Source organism: Rhodnius prolixus, unplaced genomic scaffold (assembly GCF_049639745.1).
Source record: "Rhodnius prolixus isolate KJV_2025 unplaced genomic scaffold, Rpr scaffold_6, whole genome shotgun sequence".
Taxonomy (NCBI): domain Eukaryota; kingdom Metazoa; phylum Arthropoda; class Insecta; order Hemiptera; family Reduviidae; genus Rhodnius; species Rhodnius prolixus.
In genome coordinates, this window is record NW_027411634.1 from 29,611,410 (window position 1) to 29,639,131 (window position 27,722).

Genomic DNA, 27,722 nt, shown 5'->3' on the forward strand with positions numbered 1-27,722 from the left:
CCTTGTTTTGTAACTTAAAAGTTTTTAATAAACAGTTTCATGAATAGAGCCAAATCGATTTGTATGGAGTGTGGAGCAGTAATGAGCTAAAAAGTTTTAAATATTGTAAAATCAAAGGCGCATTTATTCTCTGGTGGTAGCATCATGTTGATCGATTAAAAGAATTGGACATCGTGGGTCCTAAGAGCAAAGTAGGTTACTTGCCGCAGAGATGTACTTCTGCATAGCGCAAATTACGACGTCCAAAACTAGAGGGAATAAAAACTGTTTAGATTAAAGAAATATTGGATGCAAATAAAAACGAACCAAGCTCAATAGAAACTACAAGGCTGGATTAGTTTTAGACATGTAAGCGTGCCTGAATTAATGATGGAATGAGATCCTGTAGACAAGAGCAAGAAGTTGTCTTAGAGAGGAATGATTTTGATGGGGTATAGTTTATTTGGAGTCAGCAGCACTGGTTAGTTGAGATATGAATTAGAATTGGAGCCTAGATTAAACCTATAATTAAATTGGATTATATAGGTCGCTAGTTTGGTGTTATTTCCGGTTATAGTTGCCAAATATATATCCTTCCTTTACTTACAGAACCTCTCAAGCAAAACTAACCAAACTTTTAGGAAACTTCATTATAATTTTAAGAAACAAGAACACCAACACATCAATAAGTCTAAAACACTAGACAGATACCCATTGCAATGTTATCTACAAAGTTGAATGTTTTTCTTATACTAGACTCTTATTTTGAAAAAAAGAACACAGAGACTAAGAAAAAGTGAAATAAGAGAATGTCGATGTTAGTGAGCACCCAAAATGTTTTATTTTTTAAATTGTAAACAGCATTTACATTAATTGGGTAACAGTTCAAAGTGCAGTGTAACGCCAATGTAAACTTAATGTCTATGTGATTAAGGTTAAAAGTACAAATGTGCGTAAGGAGAGTCTGCAGTTGTTTGTTGCTAGGATTACCGTTAACAATGAAGTTCTCTAGTAACTTATGTAACTTGACATATATGTAGTAATATAATGTTCGCATCTCCGTTTTCCTCTACCTTACTAACAACGCTCTCACATTCTTGCTATATTAGCACTGTTTAGCTGATGTAATTAGTATTCTATTCATCGCAGCAGGATACTGAGGCCCGAAATATGCCTTCACAAAGCCACTTCAAAACATCATGTTTCTCAGTTAGCTTAGCAGAATCTAATTCTAATTCAATAACTCAAGAGCTCCTTTCACCTTCTGTTTACGGTTTTCTGAATAATATTTTCCACTTTACTTTCTAAACAAATGCGTTGTTTTAAACTTTAATTTACAGTAGAGAATTTACCTCAGTTTTCTGAAACCTCAGACGAGTATTTAATAAATATGTGAATACATCCTCGAAGAAGTAAAAAAGGCATTTCTACTACTTTTCTAATCAGCCCTGTCAGCATAGAGCCTAATGACTAGTTTTTTTTTTATAAAATCAAGGGCAGTTCATTTCATTTAAAATTGTTATAATTAAGGTTTTCCTATGAACGGGAGATGTAGGTAGTGCACTAATAGTAGCAATTATGGTTTATTTTCGGCGAAAAATATTTTCGTAAATAAGGACATTTGCATAAAAAGCCCTACAAAAATTGAAGTCTGCATGTTGTTTCATCATGGTATACCATAAAGTTAACTCGCATTTACCTACATACCTACTATTTACAGAAGGCTATAATTTAGCCCAACAGTACTTGTCCTATCAGACATATCCGTCAATAGATCTGTAACTAAAGTACCATTCCGCTGACGCATTCATTTCCGTAACAGATCCATCCATCGAGTAAGATAGTGTAGCAGATTACCGATTTCCTGAAAACACCGATATCCAGCTTCATGGGAAGTAATATTAGTAACTTTATTGACTCTATGACTAATTTTCATGAATCACGATGCTCTAGCTTGTAAGTCCGAAGAAAGTGATATCGATGTACCACGTTAAATGTTTAGCTATTGTGGAATCCATACATATCAGTTAGGGTGAAAAAGCAAATTTATACGTCCATCGTAGAGAGTATATTCCTGAATGGGAGCGAGACCTGGACTCTCACGAAAAAAAACAAATGCAAAAGCTTAGAGCTGTCGAAATGGACTTCTGGAGAAGGTCGGCGCGATGCTCAAGAGTGAAGTCAGAAGCAATAAGAAGACTCATGGAAGTGGACGACGATGCAATAGTCCGAATCTACCAAAGAGCTTTAACTTGGTATGGAAATATACAGAGAATGGGAGTCGGTGGATGACCCGGGAGATGTTTGAGGTAGCAATCACCCTTTAATAGAATCAGTGTCCGACCGAGACGGAACTGGCAGCAGTGCATCTGGCTGGGGACTGCGGGACAGTGGCTGCCTGGAAAGAGCGTTTTGGAGAGGCAAGATCCGTGCAGGCAACTCTCGGGAGAAGCCTGAGTAAAGTAAAGTAAGTAAGAAAGGAAGTCTGGAACGTTGTACCTAAATTGAATATAATAATAACTAGAGAAACTTTCTTCTATTCCATTATAATAAGGAGAGGTTTTTTTTTTTTATTCTTTTTCATAACTTCCATAATCGTATTAAAATTGGACAATATAACCAATATTCTATTCTTGGTTAGGTCTTTTAATACTCTGGAGGAAAAGTTATTAGATGTGGGGAATAGCAAGAACAAATGTGGTTCTACTTAATGAGCTTATAAGGTGACATAACAAAATATCTGGATCTGTTTTATAATGAAAGCCATTTAAGTTTCAGCAGCATTACAAAGAAGTGCTACTTTTTTCTCTCTTCCCCTCTCTGCTTATTCCTCAAGTAAATTCTCAGCGCTAGATTGTTATTGAAAGTTACTAACTTTAAAAGTTTCAAGAGCATATTAAAATTAAAATAGATTTTATATTCACCTAATTTAACAAGGATTAGTTGATGTGTCCGGGAAATGAGTGTCAATTTATTCAAACAACAGTTTCCAAGTATTCTAACACATTAAAATGTAAACTTCTGCAACGTCTAACATATTAATGAATCAATATCAGCAATCTATGGACGGAGGTGTATGAACCGCTATAAATATCTCACAATAAATTATCAACGTTAACACCTGTTCCATGAAATTAACCTGTTTCCAAGAGCGATTTTCTAATGGAAACAAAGGCAAAAGGATCTACTCAAAAATACCGCAGCAAATTATAGTAAATTGATATTTAAATGAATAATTTCACGAACACCCACTCAAATGATTGGATTAGGTAATTACTTATTAAATTAGTTATTGTTTAACAAACAGAAAATTTTAAAAATTAGGAAAAAATATTTTAAGCATTTTAATTTATTTTGTTTAGCAATTAAAACATTTACAAATAAATGTTCAGTGTTTATTATGTAATATTACAGTTGATATGTATGATATTATTATTAATATCAAATAGAGAGACTGATATGTTCATGAACACCACATATGGGCATGGTTTGAATTGAATAAGATTTAAATGAGCGGAGTTAGGATTAGCGTCCGTTGATTAGGACAAATACTGGACAAAACTGTATTGTCACTGAGCTACACTCCTGATTCGTGGAAATCATTGAAATGGTGTGAATTGATTGGCGATTATTTCAGTGAAATTGCCAGAATAAATTTATGCCCAAAACAGGAAATCTAATTTAGGACCGTGTGGTAATCACAACTTTGCGGTTCGTGATGGAATCTGATCCTATCTGTAACTCGGCGTCCAGGCGAGGGAATCCTGTAATCCAAACTGTGCTGTAGTTTCATAAGGTAGTTGAATGTTGTTCTGAAAATGTTCAGAAACCAGGGCTGCATCCAGAATCTCATTCAAATATCGGGATCTGAAAAATGAACCTCAATCTAGTAACTCATATAAGTGTTATCCAGTAATTCAACTGTTATCTAAAATAGCATCAAACTTATTGATATTTCTATAAGGTTAAAGTAACCGGCATAAAAACTTGTTTTATTAATTCAGAAATAAAGATTAGTTTTGTTGTACTCTCCGCTTCTAAAGATTCAAAAACCATGTGAATTCTTAGTGTTGATACTTATTCAGAAAATTTTCAGTTACCCATCGTTGCCGTAGCTTAAATTACTCAAAATTTAAGTTTTAGTTGCGTTACAAAAAGGTATTCCTTACATCTTAAGTTCAGCAATATCTTTTCTTGGTAAAAAGTAAATAATTCCTCTTGGGGGCAGGAGTATATTTCAAAACCATTAAATTTCATCATCTGGCAGACTTTGTAAAGAATTTAAGAATTTTGTGTTTGAAAAAAAAAAAAAAAAGAATTACTAAGTTTGAATCTCGAGATTTCTAGTGAGAGAAAGCCGTGTTTGTGATTTTAATACAGCCACACTAAGAAATTGCCAATCATTCAGCGGTATGGTTTTACCAAAAACACGAATATTTACTTCCCATGATTGTTGTAGAACCAATCTAGTTACCAGTCAGGCTCAATCAAGCTAACTACCGCCTCTTCTGGGCAGATCCCTATGGAGAGGTAACAAGTTGGGATTTTGGGTAATTGGTGCAAACTGAAGTTTTGATTAAGAGCCATAGACAAATTAATCAATCAGTCTCTCTAACTGAATAGAAAAGATTCCCTGTTTCACCCAAACTAGCCAATCATCGAAAATTACTAATCCAAGCTCAGATAACATAATATGTTCTGGATCCCAGTGGTTCTTGTGCACGTGTCTATGTATAGTACATGGTACACTACATTGTAACATTATGTTCTGTGTGTGTATTATCAGTGTTTGCAAAAACAGTATTTAAAAAAGTAATTACAGCTCACAGCTGTATAAATCTGTAGATGATCAAGGGAGAAGAGGAATAGCTTATTGGTTAAAGCACTGGATTAGGTAGCGGAGATCGTGGATTCGATTCCTCAGCCTCCTTCAGCGGTGCTGTCCCCGGTGACTCGTGATTTCGATGCTCTGAGAAAGATTTTGGGCGCTAATGAAAAAAAAGATTGTAAGAATGTTACAAAATTTCTTTCTAAAAATGAACCAGGAGCGAAGAATGTCCAAGAAATACAAAACAGTTTTTGCACAATATAATAAATATTTATTCAGAGAAGGGAGTATAAACAGCTGAAGCGAGTATACAATTCTTAGACATTTAGATTATGTTGCTCAAATAGAATGTAGTCTGGTTGTTTTCTACAATTGTTTTATACAAACAGAACTAGTAATCTCTGCTTCTATAATGTTCCGTGGAGATCTATACTAGATATTGCTTATATTCTTAATTCTGTTAGAATGGGCATTTATTTTAACCATCTAATTTATTTTGTTTGAGCCTATTATCTTGATTTCCTCTTCTTCATTTATAATTATAACGCATTTAAGTTGCCTTTTTCTACCTTTTAATTTTGTACTGTTTATTTGCAAGATATGACTGAAAAGGAAGCACCAATTATAACTTCCTGCCAATAAGCGAGAAAGTAAAATTGGATTTACTTGGTTTCCTTTTAGAGTTCATCACGAATGATTCATGCAAAATTAAAAAGCAAGTGAATTGTATAAACAGCAAATCACCGAAAAATAGATGATGAGATGTACAAAGCACCTTGTTCTACTTTTTTGTTCCACTTTGACGACTCATAGGACAATTGTCTTTTTAACTAGTTCTATTTATTTTACATTCGCAGTTCTCTCATTTTCATTTGAAACGGTTACCTAGGAAAATTAGATTAGGCACACTTCTTGGAAAGATGGTAATCCACGCTTCAATGTTTTAGCTTTCTCATTAAAGAGCTGTTTCAGTTGAATGTAAGGTTCTATCGCCGTAATCGCCTAACTTTTCCAGACGAGGCTTAATCGTCCAACTGGCAAATTAGGTATTTTGGACGGGGCGGAATCCTACCTCTTATATATTATTATCTTATATATTTGTTTTCTATACAAAGAACTGGATGTAAAAAATAATTAAGAAATTTAATGCAAATTTAATTTTTAGCGCTCTAATTACAAAAATAAAAATATAACTTTTAACTTATCTTGACATTGACAGAAGTTTTCCCATACACATGGGAAAGCGAGCTAACATTTAGGATATATTTAAATGGATGCTGCAAGTGGAAAGTGATGTATGTATGTCATCCTTCTGTAGGAATTATAAATTTTACCATCCATATCTGTATGGAGGTGGTAACTATTACGTTTTTAATATGAACAAGGAAATCTGTTGTTAATGAGCCTAAGCTGAGCTACTATGCTGGTTTAATTAATATTAATTTTACCATTTGTCAAATAAAATTTACTAAACTAAAGTTGGTATAGGCGGCAGTGGAGATTAATTCGAGAATGAATGACTGAAACGATATCAGCACTATCTAACCAAGGAATTTCTAAAGGAATTAATCCAGGCCCTCGCTAGGACATTAAAGTAGATGCCTCTCTCTCTGCTGGACAAAATGTCTGCTCGATGAAATATTCTAGATATATCTCTATGTAAGGAAACCAGCTGCAAATAATACAAAATGTGTTTAACAAAGTGCCACTTTCGCTCAAATCTATTTTCTTTAAAATTGGAAATTTTACTTGCATATTTAAAAACTAATTAAGTGCCAATCCTCATCTTACCACAGGTATTGCTTTGAGAAAATCTCGAAAAACTAAAAAAATTCTTTCATGAAAATTATATTTCCGCTGGCTGATTTTGTTGGAGATGTCCAAAGTAGCGGTGAAGGTTTTAAGAAGAAATAACAGCAATGGCGTTGTATAAGTGACAGAAATGAGGTTGTAACTTATTGGACTGCTAGAATTATACAGCTAAAACTATAGTTAAGAAGGAAAAAAAGGATTGGAAGATTACAAACGTTAAATGAAATGAGATCACTTGTTAACTGCCAATGAGAAGTAAGACGTAAGGCTATGATTGTTCTGCTATTTAAATCTGAGACTTCATTTTTACCTATATTCGTTTTTTGTTCATGTTCTTTATTCAATGGCTCAATTTATCCTCTAGGAACCACTTCAGATGACTCTGTTTCTAAAATTACATATTAAACCAAGGCAAGAGAGTGTAGACATTGATGCAAAAATTAGTGTGGCGGTGAGTTTACAGTTGCAGCTCTCAAGCCCAAAGTAACATCTACTTCTGCACGAATCGCGGAGGAGCCACTATATTTTAGTTGTTACTAAAAAGTGATCCAGAGAACAATAATTTTTCTATAAAGTGGTGCTCCTAAAATAAAAGAACTTTAACCATAAATTTTCCATCTTGAAAACTTTTCACCCACAAAATAAAAATTAAAAAACTAGAATGCGTCAATAATAATTACTTTGAACAGTTCGGTAGTTTAACTAGACGCGAGTGAGGAAATTATATTATTTTTATGTGGAAAATGAAAAGGAAATAATTAAGGAAATCTAATTGCCGTTATTTGAGGAAATGAGAATTAATTTTCATTATTGATGACATTTTCAGTTTTCAAGAGTTCATTTAATTACATAAAGTTTTTTAGGAAATGAAAAAAAAACTATAGAAAGCTCATAATATCCGGTCTGTGTAGCCAGCCGCAAGCATCCGGTGCTGACTAAGCTCAACACCAACTTCCTCAATCCAAACTAACAGCCACTCGATTGTAAAATACCACCAGTAATTTTTTTCTACTTTTCTTTTATCGCTCTAAATATTCCAACTTTTTTATACACCTATTCTTAATTACCTTTTCTTTTAGACTGTGCTAATACTCGTGCCTACGGATTTCTTGTATTGTAGAAGGAAATTGTAGAACTTGTTCATTAAATGTAAGTCTTTATACTTTGCCTACATGCTTCAATTAATGAAAGAAGAGCTATTTCTAACAGTTTTTCTGTCCTGGCCGTTACATACCTACTTTCACTTTCGATTAGACGTGGAAATGTCTGACACGATGGTGTCAAATTTTTACAAGAAATATCCTTTTAAAGTCCTCTTATGGGTGATGAGAATAAGGTAAGGTTCATGTCGCTTATAATGAAGATTAGAGAGGAGGGGGTTACCATTAAATTACTCTGTGACCCTGGACAGCTGATCGGCATAAGTGTTCGCTGTGTAATATGTTGTCTATAGAGGATACGTATCATTTTATTGCCGTTTGTCCTAGATCTGAGTTCGGTTTTCGGCGGAAGTGCTTTGGGATGGATGTAATGGACAGGGCTTAGTTTCTATTGTTTCTCAATGGTGACGACTGGCAGGCATTATACAATTACATAATATTAGCGCCAAAGTACAGGAAGGAATTGGTTTTGGAGTTCAATTATTGAAGTAAGCTTTAGTTCAGAAGAATTTGTATTGCTTTATTGTTATTTTTAATTTTTTATATTCAGGGAGACTTTTGTTTTAATATTAGCAACATCTCGGCAGACGGACTGATGTCCGTGCCTATATTGTTTGTAATGATACACAATAAGATTATTGCTTTATGTACGTATATAAAATTATTAATAAACATTATTATTATTATTATTATTAAGTCCCCTTATGTCAAAGTAGTTGAAGATAGTATCTGTGTGAGTGTACGTGTTACACAAATTTTTAATTAACAAAATACTCAGGGAACGAAAACTTTATTTTGATTGAGTCTAAAGAAGGAAACCTTTGATTGTACCTTCTTGTTTTTTTTAAGATTTTCTTCTGCTATGGCTCCTGCGATTTTCTTTGAATTTCGTAAAAAAAATTGCACTTAAAGTGGTGTACCACCTTTAATTGAAATCGATAAAGGACACTTCTAGGTAAAAATAGAGATTTGCGTCTTTCTAGTGGTCGTCAGAACCTTTGAAAACACCTTTAACGAGGCTTTCAAAAAGGTTTCAGTTACGACAGCTGTGGACGGCGCCATATCTAAGTGGATGAATAGGCTTCCGAGGAAAACTAGAGACCACGGTGAGCCAACAATCCATCAGACTCAGTACAATCAAGAAGTGTCCTCTGGGATTGTTGTCATCCGTGATATAAAATCTTGTAGTTGGCAAATCTTTTTCTGGCAACAGACCGGATCTCAGCGACTCTCGTCAAGAATATGCTAAAAGTATTGGTGTTATTATCAGAGCTAACGAGTCTGTTACCATTTTTCATCATCGGTTAGATATCACCATTGACTGTTGTCCTTCCGTGGAGGGATAACAATGGAACGAGGAGATCAAGTTCTTGGGTTACTTTTGACAGTAAGCTCTACGGAGTAGGCTGGTTAGTAAAGCCACCGAGCCTAAATTATAAGTAGAAGTGTAGCGGGGAAATCTAAGCATTTTCTCTGGCTACCCTGACACCTAGGATCTCCTGGAAAGGATGTTTAAACTGACTATTTTATTAAACTGACTACATAATGCCCATTGTCTCTCTGTGATCAGCTTACTACTGCAAGTCAGGACAGTTAATGCAAGTGTACACTTCAAACTGAAGGGACTAAGATTGTTCTGCCAAGAAAATAACCGATTGTGCATTACAAAATAATAATAATAACCATTATATGATTGTAATAATCCTCATAAAAGAATGAAAAGTTTGGCAACAAAGTAAATTGAAAATAAATAAGACATTTTTTTAAATATAATTTAGGTAATAAGGGAGTCAAGTTTATTAACCAGTTTACTTAACCATAAGTAAATTTAGTGTTAGCAGATAATGGACTGTTGAATTAATTATTAACAGAACTAAACTAAGTGATGTAATAACATTGTTGAATGGATTATTTTAAAATCCCTTTGAATCTATTAGTAATAGCAAAGTTAACCATGCATAAAAAAAAAAAAGATTAATGGCACTGTGCAGTATTGTAATTATAATTAATAATTTTCTAACTAATATTGTTTACCATTTTAATAAGATTCGATATTGCTCCTCTCTCCTCTATTCTATTATTTTCATGGACATATCGCTGAATTAATAAACCGCAGAGTATTGAACTTTTTTTAAAACTATTTGGAATTATTGTATTGTTTTGAAAAATTTAGCTTTTACCATTAGATGAACAGGAGTGCTGAATCTTCTTGAGCTTGAGCTAGGTTTGAAACATCAAATTACAGAATATTACAAAGTTAATTTCTTAAATTTATACGTAAGAGATCTATAGAATTATAAAAAAATATATATTTATACTCGTATTTCAACTTAAAAAAGAAGTTTTCAATATGTTCTTCTAAAAAAACAAAAAAACATTTGGTTTGAATTTGCATACCTATTTCTCTTCATTCTGCGAAGTAAAAAATAAAATAAAATATTGGCAAGATTATTGGCCACTTCCGGACAAACATAAAAAGTTTATATAACCTTATGGTGCTAGCGAATTTTTATAAGATCATGGTGAGCGGTAAAAAAGGGTTCATTGGAAGATAGGTAATATTTTTTATAGCATTATTTCCGAGGCAGAACTTATGTAATAAGTTTTGTTTACATAACAATGCAATTGTATCGCTGGGGCCGTTCCCTTTTTTATTTCGAGTATGTTTGATTTTGTAAAGTAAGTTTGTCTGTATGGAAGAGAGAGACTTCCGGATGTAAAAATCTCCGAATGATTTTTATTTCTTTAAAGGGCGATTTTTCTGATCTTCCTTTTTCTTCTGCCTTTAACTGAGATTAACTGTTTTTGGTTTCTTCAGAATTCTTTCTAAGTTAGTTTTAAATCTACGATCCACACTAGCTGACTCACTTTGAGTGGGCCGTTTCTCAGTGTTGCATTCCGGGTTGATGTCGAAAATAATAGTCAACCAAACGCTGATGAAAACATAATTACGAAAATTCGGCACGAGCACTATACTTCCGTTTTGCAAGGGTTAGAGAAAGAAAAAACCCATTCTTCCAAACACAGGGCATCTCATGGCATATTTCCGGTGATATCTCACAAAATTTGCAAGATTTTTCACTCACAAGGAGTGAATAAAAATAAACATAAACAAAAAATAATAATCTGAGCTCTAACATTGGACTCAATAATTCCTTTCATTCAAATTTCTCGAATACAAACTTTTTTGGTCAAGTTTCTCTGTACGCCACTATTGTCGTAGGGCATACAGAGAATTTGAATTTTATGTCAGGCCTGTTTTGCTGATGACTTCATTTCCTGTTTATATTCTGTAAACTTCTACTTGACAGCGAGATAACTTATTATACAAGAGAGTAAACAAGTTTTTTTTTACTACTTCAATTAGAATATTGTTAAAAATTGAATCTCATACATCATTTAATAAACCATAATTTTAAAAAATGAGGCTATTGTGAAATTAACGATGTCTAAAGGCTGCATTATTAATTTTCTTGCTTTGATTCAAATTACCATATTTATGAGTTATAAAGTTTTTTTTTGGTATAACTCTACTCAGTTGGTTGTGATTTACATATTCAAAAAAAGTGTGAAAAAGAAAACATACTGAATATTGTATAGGGATGTAAAATTTGCTTTGCTTATTTAGTTAAGGTTTATTCAAACTCAAATCAGGTATTCCATCTATTTAAGCATTGATTGGAGTTGATTTGACGATACATAACATATATTCGTCAATTTCTGTCAAGCTCACGCTCTTAAAAATAAAAATGCTTGCCTATATCGATAATAATTTTTCGTTTGTCTGTTGGTACACACGTTTGTGATTCGTTTCATGTTTGATGAGCACATTTTGTTGGGTTATATTATACAGTTTGGATAGACGGTTGTGTCAAAGCAATCTAATTCCACTTGCTTTGCTTTTATTTCAGAAAGCAAAATCTTTTAGGCTTCTATTTTTGCTTAGAACGAACTTCTCATTATTGCTCATTTGTGAGCTTTTACAAGATTGCGCTTCTCAATTCTTTCTGAATTTGTTAATCTAGTTAACTGAGCAACAACAAACATTACCGAGGCAATCTTCTTTATCGAATGACCCGCTCATTATATAAATTGGAAGCTCTATTTGCTGCAGTCTTTACTAGTCACTCAAAGTTGATTGAGTTAATCAACAGCATTCTAAACTCCTTGGATCTTTTTCCGGTTTCCACAATTACGCAAGTTTTTAATAACTTCATTAATTTTCTGAATTAATCTCTGTCTGTCTCTCCCTCCCTCTGGGTTCTTTAAAATCCAAAAAATACCGCTCGTTTTTTGACTTTAGCATCATGAAAGACGTTTCGGACGATCGTTTTACAGTTGAATAAACAGTCCATTTCAATATCTCTTCCCCTCGTAACAGACTTTCTCTTTTTTCATGAACAAATAAAAGTTCTGAGGGCCTCAGAGTGTGAAAAATGGTGACATTTACAAATCTTCTTTTTATACGGGTGTGGTCAGTATACTACAAAAACGAGTAATTGCGAAGAAATACAAATTCCATGTATGTTTTAGGCAGATTCTCCATAAGCTTTTGTGGAACAAAGCTATCTGCATCCAGCTCCAGGTTATCCAACACTGACGACACAATACATCGCTTGGCGAACCCTCAGCTGGACAGAGACCCAGTGTTTTGTCCCCATAACATTGACTGGGGGTTTCCTCTCACAGTCACTACTGCGGCAGTGAGTTTCAACATCTCCTAGATTACTTCCACCAACTCCTGGCATATCTCGCAGAGGAGTGTAACTCATATTTAACTTTAGAGCTTTCTACCACCCTGAAACGGTTAGCTGTTATAAATTTAAGCTGCTTTTGGCTCATCACTATAAAAAGAAGAACGCCGATATCATGCCACTTTACAATTTTATATAATCTTTGAAATGTTAAATGCCAAGCTGTAATAAATTCTACCAAACCTAGTTTCTTATAGCAAACTGTTCACTTTGGTTTAATTCTCGAACGCATCACTTTATTTTCATGGTGTGCCAACTAGTGAAGTGACAATGAAAGAAAAACCGATTTATAGAGCTAAGGTTCAATGTAATCAGAGGAAACATTGGGTAAGAACTGAATAGTCCCTTGTTAAAAAAGGAAGAAACAAACATTCTGCTAAAATAATACAAATCTCTTCGTGTCTGTTGTACAAGGCTGAACTAGAGTGAGGGATGCTAGAAACTGGCCAAACTGAGCTGAAAGAAAAACGAACAAGGAGGAAATGTGCCAATCAGCTGATCTGCTGGCAATCGACTGTCATCAGATACTGCATGTCCGCTAGTTCTCCTTAGCCAATTCTTCAATTTCTTTTCTTTTTTTTTGTCCATCTTCTAAGATGCCCACTATCAGTTTCCACTTAATTCTAAAACTCAAATAAGAACTTTTTTTAAGCAAGGAATTTTATTACTTATCTATTGCGGGCTGATATATCATATTTCATTTGTCTTCTTCCAGAGCTTAATTGAAATTGCCTTAATGAATCTAAAGAATGTTTGTGATTGGGCAAATATAAGTCATTGAATATCATTACAAAATGCTCTAAAGGACATTGATGAACAAAACAAAGAACATTCTAGTTTGAACTGCCAATATTACAGGTTTCTAATTTTATGAAATCAAAATCAACTGTAGTAACGGTTATAAAGATGTGAAAAATTGAAGGAAATAGACCATTTCCTTTCTCTCAAACATTTCGATTCTTATAGTGATCCTTTTCTGTTTCTAAACTTTGCAAAAAACAAATACAATAAATTTTAAATTTCTCATCCTAATTTCTCTTGTCTGTAAAGGCGAGTAATTATTATTTTCTGATAAAAAATAAAATAAAATAAATCAGTAATTGGTTAATAAGAAAGCGGCTAGTCTGATCCATTTTAATTAAGTCTAATCTAAACAAAACAATTCAATTAACTGAACAGACTGTTGAGGATCTTAAGATATTAAAACTACTCCAAGATAAATCAATGTTTTTTTTCATTTTTACCTTAACTTTATTTTTAATAAAACAGGAAAGCGAAGTTTAGCCAGAGATCAAGACAATATGGTTCTAGTGCCAAGATATAAGTAGGGGATTATAGGTTAAATATTGAACCTCATCCAATTTCAATATGGCGAGGCAGTATAGACTGTAGAGATATTGTTCTAATCTCTCCGCAACACTCTTACTTCAGTTATTATCGAATATTTGGTTTACATTACAACGTTTCTTGTAATAAATTATTATAATCAAACTCCTTATTTCACTAATAAAATTTTATCTTGTGCACTAAATTCTATAAATACAGAGTGCAAGAACAGCCCCAATCCACAGTAGTTATCTTGAAAGGTCGGTCTGTCGGTCTGGCCAAGAAAACTGGACGTCTTGTTCAGATAAAGGAAGATTTTCTTCTTCTTCTTCTTAAATGACTCTATAACTCAAGTAGAGTCTTGGCCTCCTCAAGACGTGTAGTGTAGGGTAGACTTTAGTGTAGGCGAGGGTGCGAATCTTAAAGTAAGCCATGAACTGCTGGTGTAGAAGAGGATCTCTTCCGTTGCTTAGCAGATTGCGTGAAGTTAAGGGAGCTCCGCCTTGGATAACTGGGATCCCCTTTCTCTGATTCTTACTGGTTTCCACAATTTTTGGGTTTACCGGTAAGTGTGAAACAATGATCCCTACTTTTGAGTTTGATAATAGAGAAAACCCAAATATCAATGATAAATTTAAATGTAGGGGTGCTAAACTATACAATGATTACTTAGGATTCGAATTGAAACCCACCATTAAATATAAAAAAGTGACGAACCTTTATTATTGAAAAATGCAAAAAAGTGCATTATTCTCCTAATGCGATCTTTGTCTATATGTGACAGAAAAGATCTTGCGACTTATTCAGTGAGTTTATTTATTCAAACGTGACCTTTCAGACACACGACGAGATGGAATAGCTGAAAAATGCAGGATCTAATGCCACCAGTCAGAATGAGATAGTCGAAGCTCGAATTGGAAGCACAATGGGTCTCTTAAGTACAAAAAATTTATAAACCTAACCATAATCTAAGCAAGAGTTGCCAACGATAGTTTGAGTATGAGAATCCCATTTTTGGGAGAACGTTGCGCTAAATGTTGCTCTAGAGGAAAGATACAACAAACATATCTTAAGATGAAGTCACTTAAACCTAATCCACAGATAACTTATTGTACCTATTTGCACTCTTCAGGACTTTAGACAGCTTATTGCACTCTTCAGGACATTGTCAAGAAGTAGGACCAAAACAAAGGAGGTGGCTACAACCCTGATGGATGCTTCTTTTGGCTTGGAATTGGCGTGACATATTTGGAAGATTGCTCTTTATTCATAATCCTCCAGGATTACTCGAGGATTAGACCTTTGAAAATCCTTACTTCCTGCTTTTGAAATTCTTAAGCATGTTCCAAGTGCGAACTCAAAAAACATACACATTTACATGTTTTAACTTTCTTACTTGATTAGAGCGATACAACCATGTGAAGACCAGATTGTTCTTAAAATTTAAACATAATGTATACAAATATGTACAGCGTAATGTTTCTAACTTTTGATATTGATATATTGTGTTTGTATGTATATACAAACTTATGTACTGTGTACTTATTTACTATACTGGTAGGAGAATATTACCGTAATGTATGTTATACTGGTGTGACATCACATATGTTGCCCTTATTATGGTGAGCACACTCAGCACCTGTACAAACTGTTACTTCATTAAATCACCACCTAATTAGATAGCAGGATGTATAAAACTTATATCATAGATATTTACCTTTCCTGCCTCAATGGCTTGAAGCTAAGGATTTATTGGAGGAACTGTAGATAATACTTTGTTTATTCCACCAGACTAAAAATAATAAATCAAAACTTTTCTTATTACTTCATTTATACTTTCTTTTAATATTCGATTAGCGAAGGCTGCCTCCAGGAACATGGATTTGGATTGTACATATATTAAAATTCCGCGCTCAACTATAATCTCAAATTTAAGAACTGAAAGTATTAGTGAATGGAATGAATGGTGGCAAGCGAGCGAGAAGGGAAGCACCACTAAACTCTTCTTCCCTACCATCTATGACCGACTGAAAGTGAGCCAGTTTCCGCTCGGCTTTAAGTTAACCCAGGTGCTGAGTGGCCATGGCAAGTTCCGGCAATACCTTCATCGCTTCCGCATTATTAGTGACCCCAGCTGCCAGTGTGGAGATTTATCGAGTCAGACGGTCACCCATATTATTTTTGATTGCAGGCTGCTTGAAAATTTTCGCCTTCATTTAATTCAGGCTATTTTGGTAAATAACTTGGAATTGAGTCACTTGTCACTGCTGCATAACGAAATTCTACCGTTATTTGTGAAATTTGTAAATAACATCAATTTTGATAAATTGTAATTAAGTCAATCGACCCAAAAGTGATCTTTCTTTATTTAATTATCTTTCTTTTCTCTATTTTGTTTATTATGATTTTAATATTCTTTATTATATTATCATTTAATATTATTTTATTATATCATTTAATTTAATATTATTATTTTGTTAGTATTATCAACTATTATTGATGTTAAATGTTGTATACCAGCATGTATTATACATTGTATGGAGCATGCAGAAATAAAAGAAAAAAAAAATATTCGATTTTTAACATTTAAGAAGAATCTGGTCTAAAAATGCACAGCTGCAGTTGAAGACGAGTTTGAAAGCGGGATTCGAAAGATTTACACAAACAATAACGCAATAAAACCTTTACAAGAAATTAAAAGATATATTTTCAGTACAGAGAAGTTTCCAGTTCTTGATTTTCTGTTGCTTATTCCTACAAAGACCATGTTTTGTAATTATAATGATAAGCTTAATAATCATTGGCTAATAAAAGAAGCTTTTCCAAATTTAGTTACTAACATAAAACAGCAAAAAAGTGCTAGACCTGGAGAAATCGCCACGTTCGACTGTAAAAATAATTAGAAGAAAACGTTGAGGAAATGCACAATATGATATTTGTACTTTCAAATTCTTTTTGGTCTTTAAATTAGTTCTAATACTTTATTTTAAACTTGTTTTACAGGTGATTCTGGTAATGAAAAGTATCGGCCAATACGAAATCACGCCAACCTCGGTGATGGTGCAGATAGTGTCGCACGTGCTGGCCTACATGAACTCTTGCGTTAATCCAATTCTCTACGCATTTCTATCGGAAAATTTCAGAAAAGCATTTCGAAAAGTTATCTACTGTGGGCCGGAAGGAGGTTCGCATCCACCACACCTCAACGGCCGCCAAATTGATGCTGAAAAATCAGCCTTAACCAAAAACACCAGAACTACTGACATTCTCTGAACCAGGTGAGCAACTGTTTAAAGCAATTATTTTTTGTTGTTGTTGTTTGCTTTAATTAACTGCCTTTGATCAGCCCGGTAGAAGTTTATCGTTAATTGCAAAAAATTTAGATGAGTAAGAGGAAAGCACAAAGCTCTCGTTAATTCAAAAACAGAGAGCAAAAAAATTCAAGAGTGAATACTTGAAAAGAGTGTTTTCTCTACAAAATCAAAACCATTTTTTTTTTAAGTTATAAAAGGCTTTGAAAAAAATTCTAACTATAAATCGAGATGTCAAATGGGGTACCTTTACTAACCAAGTAGATTACTGTACTGCCTAGGTTCGTGTTAATAAAATGTTCTACCAGCAATAATTAATTTGAAGCAATTTTCAATTGCTTTCGAACATTCCGCCGCAATCGATCGCAAAAATTAGGAAAATATGAAAACTAAAACATCTTGTTTGTTTTCGCTCTTTACTAAGATTAGTTTGGTTACCTACTTTTGAAACTGGGTTGCGTGTCTGAGAATAATAAAAGGTGATCATGTTTGGGAAATGAGCCACGTTTGAAGGGAACCAGCTTTATTTTGTTTTGAAGTCAACTCTCTTATTTAATGACGTAATATTTTGAATTAACAATGGAAAAAGTAATATGGAAGAGTAACTTTACTTAAATAACATGCCTGTTTTCTAAATTCTGACCGGTTTTGGAGTTACCATCCATCTCCAGAGGTTTAATCATTCAGATTATGTAGAGAAAATTGTGAAATCCTCCAGTGGAGGATCAGTCCATTACGACTATTCTCTTTCAGATGATTTAGCAACGGTTGGAAGCTGTGAAGGCAAATTTCTCTGCAATGACAATCTTGGTGAATTATTCTCTAAAAAAGTTATCAAAACAGGTTTGTATAGACGGATGTAATCACTGATCTTTATTTAGCGATTAAATTCGATTTTAAATTTTAGGTTCGTTTCCAATTTTGGCCCAACTTCATTCTTCCAATTTTTACGCTCTCATTTTATTATCAATTGATTATTATCATTTATCATCAATAATATTCCAGGCTTTTCTGACGTTTACAGGCATTTGAACCAGATAGACGATAAAGAGCCATATTTATATTACAACTGCTACATTGACAAAAATCAGATTGATTATTAAGCAAACTGTTGATGTAACACAATAATAAAAATATTGTGTACAAATGGTGTCATTATTGTGATTAAGAGATGATACCTCAGTACTCAGTAATTTCTAGCCACTTGGAAACTCGGGACACATCTTGCTCCATTGTCTTCCAGTTTACTGCCGAAGTAGGCCATTTCTCTACAGAAGTTGTTACCTTAATGTATCTGTTAATCATAGAATCTAAAGATCAATTCTACAGTCAATATTTCTTTTTTATTGAGGCTCACAAAATTAGATCCTTCATCATCAATGAATAAAACCTTTACTTATATTTAGTTGGATAGTTTTGTTTTATTTTAGTGAATTGTTTTATATTTTTGTTCTATTCTGTTATAATAAATATTTATTTTGCATAATTTTACTTAATATAAATTATTATTGCTTGCAGTTCCCATGTAATAAGTATATTTACATGAATAAAGAATTTGTCTATTCTTGTCTATATTCCATATTCATTTACTAAGTTACTAAGTAAGCAAGTGATTGCCTTATATTTTAGGCATTAAATTACGAAATAAAACCAATTGAAAGACAGAAACAAAAAACAAGGCAAGAAAAAAATAACTACAAACTTATTGGCCTCAAAAATAGGCTTAAATATGTTACCAAACATTTTTATCGTAAGTTGCCTTTGATCAATACAATTTTTCGCTAGTGATTTTGAGCAATACGCTTATAAAAGTAAAAACAGTAGGTGCACATATATCTCTGACTAGCATATTACAAAGTACAGGGTTCAAAATGTTGGGAAATCTATGGGAGAAAGTGATTTATAGCCGTAAGAAGGAGGTATGTTACACGCCATTGAACATCTTTGGCTGTTGTTGTTGAATGAAAGATGTTAGTTTGGCCTTTTAAGGTGAATGTTCTGTATTTTCATAAAAGAAAATATGAATGATTTAAAATTCTGAGGACTAACAAAACTATTCATAGTGTAAGATTTGTTAGTTTCTATTAGCTTCTCGAATGAGGAAGTAGTTTTTGTGAAGACATTCTATTCCAGATTCTCAAAATGAATGCTCGTTTTCATTTCGCTTTAGTGTTCGAAAACATTATTTTTGGAAATGTTCTGGGTGTGTTCACAATAACTCACAAAAATTGTGAAACCTCCAATCAGTTCGGTGACATCCGAATTTGATAATTAGATTAAATTAATTAATTGATGCTCCCGTTACATTGTTAAAACTTTAATATTCACATATACACACTTGTAGAGTCACTAGGTTTTTTAGAGATTTTGGTCAAACAAAAATTCATTCCGGTCAAGTTGGTTCTGGCAGTGAGCAACTCTTTTCATTGCCATTTCAATATATTGTATGGTTCAAACACTTTTATGAATACCAATAACACTTCTGAAACCAATCTGGAGGTATAGTGCTGGACTGTGGGGCTCCGTAAAACCATCCAATATCCAGAGAATCCAATCGTTCCAATGGTACGCACTAAATAGATGCAGGCCTACACCTTTTTTCTTAATAAAATTTACCACACAAGGGCTTTTATAGGAATAATAAGTGCCTGCACATATCTTTCATGAAAACAGTTTCAAGTGTTACTTGTACTTGTATACCATTGAAACCAGCAAACATTCAGTTACATTTTAAGTTTGGAGAAAAAAATATGTAAATTCGTTCTTTGTGGATTGTATTAAGAGGGAATATTCAATTAGTTATTTGTCAAAGGGCTGTAAATCAGTGTCTATATGATTTATATAACAATTCGTTCCATTAGTTCATAATCCTATAAATCAGTTGGAAACAGCTAGCTAACTTATGCAACTATAAGCGTTGGGTAATTTCAGCCACTTTAGTTCAACTGTGTTCTTAGCTGAAACTATTTCTGGTGTCTGAGTGGATGAAATATTCTAAACTTCATAGCTTAAGCGTTTACAGTGCAAGTTTTATGAACTGTACAAACTTCAATAAATGTTGAAGACATCTCTGAATATATCTTTGTGGTTTGGTACGCACTAAATAGATTAGGTTTGTTCCTAACATCTTAAAACCAGACCAGTGAAGAATTTTAGATAAAAAGTTCATATGTTCTCTAGATGAGCAAAGATGCGAGTTCGTCTTCTCAGATTAAGAAATGAGAAACACAGGAGTTATTTTTAGTTTTTAATATTGCATTAAATATTGAAGACATCACTTATCTTATTTAAGATCTATGTACCTCGATTTAAGTCTGAAGGAATGAACCAGGAAAGGATGCAAGATTGGCTTACAGGTCGGGGAAGGCATGTACTTTCACAATCGCAGACGACTAAGTCCTGATCGCAAATGATGAAAAGGACATCAATTATATGGTCAGGAAGAATACAGAAAGTGGGGATTAGAAATACCGACAAAACTGAATACATGACTGCATCCCTACACAATGAATGTGAAATATTTTAAATACCTGGGTTCCTATCTTCAAGTGGTCGGAACATCCGAAATGGAAAAGAGAGTGACAATCGCAAGGAAGGCGATTGGAATGCTAAATTCTGTCTTATGGAGCAACTATGTACAGATCAGCACCAAGAGGCATATTTATGAAGCGTTGGTTGAAAGCATCTTGCTCTACGCATCAGAAACATGGGCAGTCAACAAGATAATGCAGAAAAAGATAGAAGCGACTGAAATGGATTTCTGGAGGTTTCCGTGAGTACATCCCGCAGAGAGAGGAGGAGGAGGAACGCGGATGTAAATAAAATAGTGGAGAAACTTAGCACAGTGACAGGAGAAATAGAAAAGAAGAAATTGATATGGTTCGGCCACGTGTTGAGGATGCCAGAAAGTAGAATGTCGCAAACAGTGACGCAATGGAGCCCGCCAGGTACGCGGTAAAGAGGCAGGCTTAGGAACAACTTGCAAAATGGCATCAAAGAATTAATGGCAGGACGAGGGCTGTGCGAGCAAGACGCCCTGGAGAACTAGTATTGAGTGAATATATGGATAACTACAATTCCTGCAGTGCACAGATATATGTGTGAAGTCCAGATATGTTTGTTTTATAGAAGGATAACTGGTCTGAGGAAACCTCAAGGTTGAGGACAAATCCTTAATAAAAAACAAAATAAATAAATAAAATGAAGACATCATCTAATATTCCTGGCCTTCCTATGGGAGAATCTCGATGTTGATCCCTCTCCTCCATCAAGCTGACAACTCCACCTCATGATGTAGAGCAACTTGTTCTTTAAAATAATATTAATTTGAAAGTTTTTTTGTGCCCAAATTAGTTTGATTGATTCATGAAAGTTTTATTTATTTATTTTCATTTAAATCAACAAACGTTCTACATATCACGAATTGTCAACATTTATTTGGAACTGTCTGTTTGTTATAAAAATAAACTGAATTTCATCAGCGACCTTTCATCTTGATAAAACATTGATGAGGGAAATGGATCCATCCATACATGCCATATTTCTCCATTAATCTTCACACCCACTTTTATAAAAACATTATGTACACCTTATGGATTTAACTGGCTGGTATATTTCGTTTAATAAAAGTAGTTTTCTCTATATTTTTTATATTTATATAAAATAGTTTAACAGGCGTCATAAAAAATGTTTAGTAGTAGCATCTTTTTTTTATTTAACTAGGAAGAACAAAAGTTAAATATCACCCATCAGTATTATTGATTTATTTAGTGATCATAAACTTTTGCTCGAATGCAAATCGTAAAACTTTTACAAGCTTTTGTATTGAAAACTAATAGTAGCTACTTTTTAAAGAAGTTTGTACTGGATTATAGTGAGACTCATCTTATTTTAATTAGACGCTTATATGAATTTGACGTTGATATATACATAAGGGTAATCTACTAAATTTGATGTTGGTAAATTATATTAATGAACTTCTGTTTTTGAGACTTTAACGTACTTTATTTTCAGAAACATGACATAGCTTAATTAGCTTTACAGTTATAAGAAACCTAAATAATCTAGATTTTGAATTAATTTTTACTTGTTAGCTAGTTCGCAAAGTAAGAATATAGGTGCACATAAGTTCAAGAATTTTTTATTTTTTTTACTTCAAGCCATGCACGTTGAGACACAAGTGCCCGATGTTTACATGCAAATTACATTAGTCTTTTGACTGTTATGTTTCTTTTACAACTGTTTCCCATTAGTCGGATCGATGGATGATAAATTTGATAACTATTTTGATAATTTTATACTACTTCTGGAAAAGAAGCAGTGTGCAGCTGCTGAAGTTAACATGTTCTGTGTGAAATTGAAAAGGTAGTTTACAAATTTAAGGGCTGGAAAATTCATGAAAGTGAGAAGAGGAAACGGGTGTTCTTTTTGAGAAGATGAAGATTGCAATGTGGGTTTTAAAGAGAATAGAGTAAAATTAGGTTTGCAAGAGAGAGAAATGTGCAAAAATTGAGTTTTCTAGAGAAGCAAACTTACATTTCCAAGAGAGCGAAGAGAACAAACTTAAGTTTTCATGAGAGAGTACACTTTGGTTTTCCAAAAAGTAGTTGAAAAAATTTAAAAATACATTTAAAATGATCAGGTGGTTTAGTGGACTCGTCACGAGCGTAGATTTGTTATTGGGAGGAAATTTAGTTCAAGTTTTTTCTTGTAGTTGAACGGTAAGCTTCGCCTGGAAAATTAGGCGATTGCTTGAATTTTATCATTGAAATTAATAATGAAATTTTAGTGTAAGCAGAAGCATGAATCATTCATCTTATTCTGTAGAAGAACAAAATTAGATGTTTTTTAAAAATAATTCTTCCCTTGTAAATAAATCAAACTCTTTAAATTGTTCTGAACCCCTTAAAAAATAATTTATCTTTGAAGTTGCAATTCAACCCGTGCTTTTTATAAATGTAACCGATTTCTTGAAACAATTTCAATGTTTTTTTTTTACTAGACTTTTGGGCTTTACTTTCTCCTTATTTCTTTGTTGAGTAAAGGAAGAAGAAGAAGAAGAAGAAGAAGAAGATACTAAAGTTAAGGAAGAGGTGTGGCTCGTGCGGTATAATGCGAACACCATCAGTCTTAGTGATCTATCTCTTGAGCGAACACAATGAACCTGACACAATAACGCTAGAGTGGAAGCAGTTAGTGGGAACAGTTCGCTCTCTGTCTGCTCAGCTTCAGCAAGTTCCATGCTGCATCATAATCTATTTCTTGAATAACCTGTAAAAGGTTAACAAGAACAATAACCACCTAACATATTCTATTTAAAATTCAAACATAAAAGAGAAAATAGATTCATCACAAACTCCCTTTAAGGTTTACTCAGACCCTACTCACTGATAGGCAACTAAACCAGAGTTTAAGTAATTTTTCCTTTAAGTATGGTTTACGTTTCATCAGCAGTTATGCTTCTATACAGGGTGTTTCAGGGTTGTGCCCTAACTGAAAATATGAATTTAGGATCTCAAAACAAGAAAAAAATGTCCTATGAAGGTGAATGCCAGTTAACGCTTTGTTTATGAGATATTCACGTCAAAGATTTAAGAACAAATGATAAATTGATTGTATAACTGCTAAAATCACCTTGTGCCACTAACTGCACATACCAATATTGACATTTTACGGAATAATACCATCTAGAATTTGCACTGTGGACTTTCTAAATAATAACTCTTTCTCAATAACATTTATCAGTTTGACGCTTTTACAGTGTTAGCATCATTATGCAACACATTTATTCTAACAGTGAATAAGCCGACAAGGTGTTTGTGTATGGTTTTTGCAATGCTGCCCGTCGTGAATATTCCGTGCGATTTCCGAATAAAAGATTTCCGTAAAAGACTATCTTAAGGTCCACATTTCAATGTCTTAGAGTAACTGGCATATTTGCTTTAATGCTCTTGCCCCTTAATGAAATGAAAGGAGTGCGACAATATTACAATATTTTGCTGATTATCCGTCCGCCAGTGAACGAAGAGCTGCAGTTGAATTATATATTGCTCCAACTCTCTAAGGAGAGTAAGGAGAACTCTCTTAGCAGATGGACGTCACCCATATCATTGTTCAATCGGCGCATTGTTTTTCGCATACTTTTGTTTTTAAATATCAAAGCTTCAAATGTACAAAAATGAAAACATTTCTTAGTTGATCCAATTATTATTTCTTTTCAAACGAATTACCTAGTCTTGATAAGAACATAAACTTCCTTCGAACCAATTTTAGACTTTCGCAACCAATGAGACATTCGGATAGATTGCCTTGAATCATGAAATAGATGATTTAAAAAAAGAAAAAGTGTATTTTGGGCCGCTGATTACGTACAAACTTGACCATGAAATAGTACTGAACTATAAATTCTTGTCTTGTTCGTTTACATCACATACCAAGATTGACTTACGATATAGTTAGGCGCTATATATTGTACACATCGCCAAATGTGGATCATGTTTAAAAAGGATCATCAAACTGCATCATTATTCTCAAATCCTTCTCCAACTTGGTATTCTGTTATTTGCTCTTAAATAGGTAGAGATTTATTTTCTATCTTTTCATCTCACAATTGCGGGTGACTGTAAAATTGTATCTAAAATTTTCTTAGTTTTAATTCGCACATAATATTTGTAAGTTATGATAATGAATACATGGAGCATACCCTCGCTTGATTTTATGTACAATATTCTTGGTTCTTTCTCACTATTTTCTTCAAATTTTAAAAAATATTTAATTCGTACTAACCAGTTTTTAAAATTGTATGCTTCAGTTGAAAGTTATAACGCTAGGTGTTTGTAACGTAAGTTTTTGGATCATTTTCGAGAAATCCATTTAGGAGAGGACACTACTCGATTGGAAAATTTTCTTCAAACCAATATTTCCCTTGATAACTCAAAGTCGAAATGCTGCAAATAACGAAGAAAAACACTTTTTTTTTTAGAAAAGGAAACATTATAAATTTAATTTTAATATAATTTTTTGATGGAATAAGAAAAGTAAAGTCAGGTTTGATAAGGTCAAGAATTGGTTTTAGTTATGATGAAGAAAGAAACTTCTTTGGAAACAAAGCTAGAATCTTAGAAAGATGGAGCAATAGTGCGGAGAATGAGGAGGAGCTGTCTCTGAAAAAAGAGAATATAATAGAAATCATCCACAAAAACAATGGACCTTCCGGAATATATTAGTATCTATCTATGAATAGTTTCAGGTTGAACTCCTAAAAGAGGGCAGTGTAGTCTTGGAACATGACGTGTATAGATTTATTAGAGACAAACAGACCAACAAAACAATGGCAAATTATTGGAATAAAGTTGTTACAACCAAAAGTTTTCATTGTTATACTGTCCAGATTTTGCATCTCAATAGGAACATTGCACTGACATGCACTTTCCTGTATCAGAATAAAAAATAGTCAACAAGTTTAGTAAGAAAGGAATCACACATGAAGTAGAAATTTCTACACCAAACTGATTAAACTAATTCTGGTGATGTGGATAAGATAAACATGGCTGCTACAACGGATGTAATCAAAGATATTAATTTAAGATCTGAAAACTTCAGCAAGACTTAGAAATGCTATGCAATTTTATTTTAATCTAAACAGACCAGAAATCCCCGATTTGTCAATATGTTGGACTTTAATGTTCAAACAATGCGATCGAAACGTTTGATAAATAAAATGTAATCAAATGTAATTGTGATCAAAGTTATCAAAAATTGAATGCGATGGAGGGAACATAAGTTTATCTACAATTTAAATTATACTAAATTTAAATTTCATTGTTTAAACAATTATTTCTAAAATAGAAGTTTTGTAAAATAACTTTAAAAGGCAGTGAAAACAGAATTATACCCTGTCATAAATAAATAAATATTCAAATTTCAAATTAAATCAGAACGAATTTCAATCATTCATGTCTTACGTTCAACTGTTGGTAAGCTGCGCTTCTGTCAGCAGAAAACTAATTTTCATTGTGAAATTCAGATAACGTTTACCATCTAGAAACCTTATAACATCCGAGTTACCGTGAACCTTCTAAATTATCTTAATTTATTATTTTATTTATGTTTGTCAGTGCTGAGGGTTAAATTTTATATATTCCAGGGTGTTTGCACTGTTATTCTGGTACTTTTGGACTAAAGAGATAGCATTTTTTGTTGTTTTTTTTCCGAGTTGAATACCACAGCGCAGTTCCAGATAGGCCTCTTGTTATTCTCAGCATTTTGTTGTGGAATATAGTTAGGATCGTCAGTCTAATTGTCTTTAAAGAAATTTGGGAACTACATCATTCTTTTTTCTAATTATATTTTCTGGTTCTTCAGAGGTAGGGGATCTGTCCTACTATGCAAGGTGAAATTAAGATTAGAGGTTTTTCCTTCAGTCAGCGATACAGCGAGCATGGAAATGGCAGAGTTGGGAATTTGAGGAATATCGTCTGTGCAGAGAAAAAAAGATCTACTTTGGAGGAAGGAGCTGAATGTATAGAGGAGGAATAGCATGGATTTCTCTGATAGATTACAAAGAACAAAAGGAGTAATCAAGTCGGAGCCAACTCTTAACCGCCAGAAAATGGAACAGGTCCTCATTCCCCTTCCGTTGCACAAAGAATATCCGAGCTTTAGAAACTTTTTTAATTGAGACCAAGTAGGTCACCTGTAATTTGAATATCATTTTAATAGTAGATAGCGGCTGTTTATTGTTAATATAAGACATTACTTGAATCATACTGAAGTATTCTGTACCACAAAGATTCAGTAGTATTTCTTATTTTTAGTTGAAAATCTTTATAAAACTCTTTTTTTTTAATAGTTTCTTTAAGAATAACAAAAGTGTTTCTCTATAACTCACTATTTTCTACTTTTTGTTTAATTTATTTATTATATTTGAGGTTATTGGCGCCCGGAGCTTTTTCCAGTGCACTGTCGGCACCGTTACACTGCCCATAACCGGACAATGAGCTGCAAACGAGGAAAATCTTGGGGCCAGCAGCTGGATTCGAACCCGGTATCTCCGCATTAGAAACCAGAATACCGTTAACCACTGAGTTAATTAATCTCTTCCCTGACAACTCACTATTGTTGCAATTTTCTTATTTTAAATTTAATACATTTATATTATGACTCTGAAAACAGTTATTAAATCAGTAAACAGTTATTAGATCAGTGAATATGTTCATATGCCTAAGATTTTAGGATACCTATTATCTGGTTATCGTAGTATTTTCAATGTGTAAAGTAAACAGAAAAATCGGTGGTAAATGATGTATTATATGTACACCAATAATATCAAACTAGTTTATTGGTCAAAATAGTTATGTTTTTTATTATATTATTTTAAATTATATGCTTATTTGTTATTAAATATACTCTTTATTCCATCTCTCTCCAATACAGACCTTATGAGATCCTTCTGGAGAAGAATAACTAATTATAAAAAATTAATTATTTAAATTATCCATTTACCTTGGGGCACTCTGAATAATCTAGATTTGTATTCCTTAATTATACATTC

At 33.3% G+C, this 27,722-nt stretch overlaps 1 protein-coding gene across 3 annotated transcripts in view; it reads left to right on the forward strand.

Moving 5' to 3' along the window:
* Positions 1-27,722, forward strand: part of AstA-R1 (allatostatin A receptor 1) — a 295,256-nt gene that overhangs the window by 159,541 nt on the left and 107,993 nt on the right. For 2 of the 3 annotated variants that reach the window (XM_074141330.1, XM_074141332.1), the window contains exon 3: positions 16,863-17,137. In XM_074141330.1, coding sequence (XP_073997431.1) covers positions 16,863-17,132 — 270 coding nt within the window. In that variant the 3' untranslated portion in view covers positions 17,133-17,137. Of the gene's footprint in view, positions 1-16,862; positions 17,138-18,194; positions 18,553-27,722 lie in introns of those variants that run through there. The other variant, XM_074141331.1, reaches the window with a different exon arrangement.